Source organism: Furipterus horrens, unplaced genomic scaffold (genome assembly GCF_987537825.1).
Source record: "Furipterus horrens unplaced genomic scaffold, mFurHor1.1.pri manual_scaffold_17, whole genome shotgun sequence".
Lineage (NCBI taxonomy): Eukaryota > Metazoa > Chordata > Mammalia > Chiroptera > Furipteridae > Furipterus > Furipterus horrens.
In genome coordinates, this window is record NW_028327187.1 from 5,179,345 (window position 1) to 5,184,607 (window position 5,263).

Below are 5,263 nucleotides of genomic sequence, written 5' to 3' on the forward strand. Positions count from 1 at the left end.
AGGAAAATGAATGACCTGTCCCCCTTTCTGTAAACTTTCAAAATTATAATTGGTATGGCCCTTCTACAGAGGTACTCTCCTTGGCTTAGTAAACAGGCACTAATTTCATATAAAACTATTGACAGTATATTAAATATAGTCCTCTACATTTCTAAAGCTGGTAACCTCTATGGCATGGTTTCTGTTTTAGTATAGATACTATATACCTAGAAGAAGATGATGCCTTTCACATTAAAGATGTATTTAAGATGCTTTTAAAAGTAGATTTTTAACCTTAAAACTGTTATAATTTTCATTTTTATTAGCTGACATTTTCAGAAAGCATTTTGCCTGACAGTAGTTGTTTGGAGTTCACTGCCTAAGCAACCATTGCTTTCTCAAGGCATTTAATACTGTGTCTCTAAATACTCTGCACAAAACTCCCAAAGCCATAAAATAATTTATGTAGAAAATCTTTTATTCATGGAGATCACATGGAAGAAGATGAATATTTGTGAAAAAAAAAAAGCTTTTAAAACAAATTTTAAATGTCAATGGCTATCTAATACATTTTTATTTTTTAAAAAATCTAGAAATGATTATTTTTCGATTGGGATTGAAGCCACATTTTGTATATAAGTTTTTTTGTTTGATTGTTTTTTATGTGGTCCTCCTGCTTGGTTGGAAACAAAGGACAGCCTAGCTTAGTGGTAGTATCTACATTAAGAAAGCAGTGAGAGATAAAGCTATAGCTTCCTCTTTAGTGATACCATTCCCATTTAGCAGGTTTGGAGTCTCTCTCTTGAGAAAATCTTACATGCCAATTGTAAGTTTTTTGTTTTTTTTTTTTTTTTGTATTTTTTTACTACAATGGAAACACATGCACAAAATTTTAAGAGAAAGCTGGCCCATTCTCCCAGCCAGATTTAAAGTCTTAGGAGACTACCATAGGAAATCTGTTCAGAGAAGGAGTTGAAATTATCAAGAGGATGAAAGAAAGCTAAGTGTGTATATGGAAGATGATGTTTCCCAAACTCTCAGACTTGTGCTATTCAGCATTAAATGCTACTCTGGAAAATATTGAGCCTTTACCTGTCGTCGGCAGCCGTCCATCTCGAGAGACGATGGTGTAGCTTCTTAAGAGTCTATCTGCACCGCCGAGAATGGCTGTGCAGTCCGACTCGGGAGTGACACGGTATCTGTCTCCTCCCGTGTTGAATCGACATCTTGCGATGACGCTGGAGTGTCCTCTCCAGTGAAGCTGAAGCTACAGAGCCTGGGCAGGGTGATATGGAGGGTCTGCTGTTGCCCATGCAGCAGAGCCCCCCTCTCTTCGCAGCTGAAGGGTCCAAGGGAAAGACGGAGTCAATACAGCTTGGCTTCAGGTGCGCCGCAGGAGTTGCCGGTGTTGACTACGACGTCAAACCGCCTTAGGGACTCCGGCTCCGGATTTTCTGTCGGGGTTTACTCCCTTAGCCTTTCCCCTGAAGAGGTATGCCGCAAGGCAGCGGAGGTTTTTTGGAGTCAGAGTTTTCCTTCTCTGATGTGCCCTGACTGGAAGATCGAACCAGCGACACTTAGCTCGCAGGCCGACGCTCAATCCACTGAGCCAAAACCAGCCAGGACAAAGCCTTTACCTGTAACTCATCACTATCATAGTTCTTTTACTCTTACATACTTTTCCTAAATATTTTGGGAATTATTTTTTGGTTCTGTTAATATAGCATATACCCCTTCAGTTTTAGGTACAAGCACTCTCACAAACTGAACAATAAAGAGTATACTTAGGTCAGAAAGATCAATCATTTTTATGTGATAAATTCTGTCAATAGATTACTGAATGTTCTCTTTAAAAAAGCAGTTATTAATTTTTTATTTGTCCCAAGCAAGGAGATGAATCTATATGTTTTAAAGTGGTGCTATGGTATAAAACATCTGAAAACAATGGTTATCTGAAAATGCCATATTTGGTATACTTCTTGTGTCCAATGCTGTAATACAGAGAAGACAAGTTAAGTACAGTCTATAAGTGTCAGATTCTCATGATATGCCTGCTCAATCATGTTGTGATGGAAAAACTTGGAATTCTTAATACAAACTGACATGGCTACTAATAAAAACTCAAAAGCAAGTAAAAATATTGAAGTCTTCTGATGCCCTTATCTATATTCATTCAGGACAGCTCCCATTCTATCATACCAGATAATATTTGTCTTGGATTATTTTTTCATTATACAAAGAAAATACTGTTCCCCCCACTGGTAGACTTGATAGCAGTATATTTGATATATTGTAGTGAGTAGATATTCACATATCTGATAAGTACATGCAATTGTTGAGTAAATTAGTGTTATGGTAAAATTCACACAGAAGGCACTAGAGTGGCATGTTAGAAACTGATCTTTGGCAAGGACAAAATAAAAAAAAATGCTTCACTTAGTTATTTTAAAATATTGTCATTTATTAACACTAAATATCTCCAAGTATGTTAAGATGCTCTTCAACTAGGTCATAAAAATAATAAATGCAATGACTAAAATCTGCCTGGTTTTTGGTATTTGCCATTTAAAGTCTCTTTTTAATAGATGATTATAAACTTCCATTATTAAAGTTGGTAATTTTCATCCTTTTTAACTTATTTGGAGGAAAAATGAAAAAGCCTTTATAACTAGTCACACTACTGGTTGTAGATCCATATGTTGTTATTCTTCAGACCCACAAGTTCACTTATTTGACAGTTGGTAAGTTACTAATGTCCAGTGTTTTCCAGCATTATTTTTTCACTGTTTCTTCAAACAATAGTAAGATTTTGTATCTAACTCAGTGTAATTGAGAAACAAAATAAATGCTTGCAGAGTCCAGGGTTTTAATGTCTTCTATGTCTTGTCTTTGAAATTAGTCATTTCTGTTAAGTATTGAAAATCCACCTATGGTAACATTCACTACCCAAAAAATGAACTGAACATAACAAAGGAACTGACTGAATGCTGGCATTTGGCTTTGCTTCTGGATTTTGAACCATGAATCTGTGCTTTTATACTTTAACCAAAGATGTAGGCCTCTGAATGTACTTGTCACAGCAAATTTGAAAGTCATAAGTAGGAAGATTTAAAAGTAGTTTTAAGTGGTCCACTGTATTTGAAAGGTATTGTAGGTCATCAATAATATTTGAAAGTCATTTGAAGTGATTCGTTCACAGATGATATTTACTGTAATGTTTAAGCTACAGTTGAATGGGAAAATAGTTGGCAAAAATGCAAAAGTAAAGATAGATCTTAAACTTTACGGAATTTGGAAACTTGCTTTTAAGAAGTGTTTAATTAAAGCAGTTACTGTCGCACATTTGTTAAATCATACCATTTGGTATGTAAAAGTGCAGTGGGTAGTATGGCTGAAAGTAAATAGGTGGTGGTGGTCCAGGTGCTGCGTAATAAGTGGGATACCCTCTCCCATAAGCAAAGAATGGAGAAGGCTGATAAAAGCAAGTTATATTGCCTGCATTGGGTACAATATTCTGTCCTCCTAGTACTTTTAAAGCCATAAAGGTAATCATATTGATCGTCTGTCTTTTTTCATAACCCATGAGGCAAACGGTGCTTTCATTCACAATTCCACGCAAAGTCATAAGGTACTCATACTTGTTCTTTTCTTCACCTATGAAATGGTTGTGGAGGTACGATTCAATCTTCTTTTGCTGTTCTTCTATATCAGGAAAATCAATGAAAAATCTAGAACACATGTAACGTTCCAGGATCTTGATTTCTGCTTCACAAGCTGGCTTAAAGTTACGAACCAGCAAGTTGGTGTACTTCAGAAGGCCACCACCTCTAATCTCTTCAGGTTTTTTGGTGGATATAAGCTTGTGTTGCAAATGCATCATTGCTTCTTGAAAGTCTCCATACATGCTTTCAGCTACCACAACAGGACAGGATTCTTGGGTTAGCTTAGCATTTTGGTCACAGTAGAAATCTAACATGGGATCCAGAAGAATTTGAAAGGAATCTACACTGAACTCAAACTGTCGCCTGAGTGAATTCACAAATTTTAGCTCTACATTCTTGCCAGTATTATTTGAAAGAGAGATGAGACTCCAGCGGTCATTCTTATTGCAAATTTTGATCATCTTCCCCACATAAGCATCTCTCATGATTTGCAAGGTGATCTTGTCCTTCTTTACACCTTTTGGTAAAAAATTAAGTAGACAATCTAGGACTATATCCTTAACAACATGAAAATATTGGTCATTTGGTAGTTCAACACCAAAAATGACATCCATATCCTTAAAGCTGATTCCATTGTGGCTTGCAAGTATGTAACTTGCAATAGAACCATTGAATCGTGTATCTTTAACAATAATTCCTTGCTCTATCAGTCGATCTTTTACAACGTGAATGATATGTTTTGGTTTTACCTCCAATGTGGGGAAATTCCCCTTTCCATGAATTGGAATTACTTCATTTAACACTTGATCCAGTATTACAATTTGATCCCAAGTGAGATTGCTGAATCCAATTTCAGACATTTTGAAGTCAGTAAGTCAACTGGAAAGCAAGCAAAATATTGACAGAAAATGTTAGCCTCTTGAAATCAGTGTTAACCCAAAGCATATGAAAAAGTTAAAAATAGACTTACTCTCAACATACAATATATTAAATTAATACTAAGAAGTAAATTATCAATGTATTTAACCATAGTTAAATCTATAAGTGAAATAAAGCCACTTTGATTCCAAAATTGTTAGATCCATCAGTGCATACAAACAGACATTATCAGGGATTTATTAGAATTAAAAATTTTTTAATTTAATCTAATTTTATTGCTTTTCTATTACAGTTGTCCCATTTCCCCCCATTTCTCCTCTCCACCCAGCCCACTCCTTCTCCCACAGACATTCCCCACCTCGTTGTCCATGTCCATTAGTTATTTATACTAGTTTATTTATAGAATTATTTTTTATGTAAAATGGTGGCCTTTCTCAATCTTTATTCATGTAAATACTATAATGATTGTATTTGGTGTTATAAATTTTGTTCATTAGATAATTATAATACATCATGAATTTAAAGTTAATTTTCATGAATTTAAAGTGAGATCAAGAAAACGTGTCTGGAATGCAGAATCTTCCGGCCAAGATGGAGGCATAGGTAGATACATTTTTCCTCCCTCCAACCATAAGAAGGAATACAACTACCTCAAAACTAAAAACAACCAGAACAACCAAAAAATAAAACTGCATGGAAGTCCAACATACAAAAATATAAAGAAGCAATACTCATCCAGACAG

At 35.4% G+C, this 5,263-nt stretch overlaps 1 protein-coding gene across 1 annotated transcript; it reads right to left on the reverse strand.

Annotated features, from left to right (window-relative positions):
- Positions 1-3,325: 3,325 nt before the first annotated feature.
- TENT5D (terminal nucleotidyltransferase 5D) lies at positions 3,326-4,501 on the reverse strand. Its single transcript, XM_090264846.1, has one exon. It carries the CDS (start codon positions 4,499-4,501, stop codon positions 3,326-3,328), a length of 1,176 nt encoding a protein of 391 aa, XP_090120972.1.
- Between the last annotated feature and the right edge of the window lie 762 nt (positions 4,502-5,263).

Excerpts from the sequence above, each read along its gene's own strand:
- TENT5D (XM_090264846.1), bottom strand. The coding sequence starts at position 4,501 with ATGTCTGAAATTGGATTCAGCAATCTCACTTGGGATCAAATTGTAATA.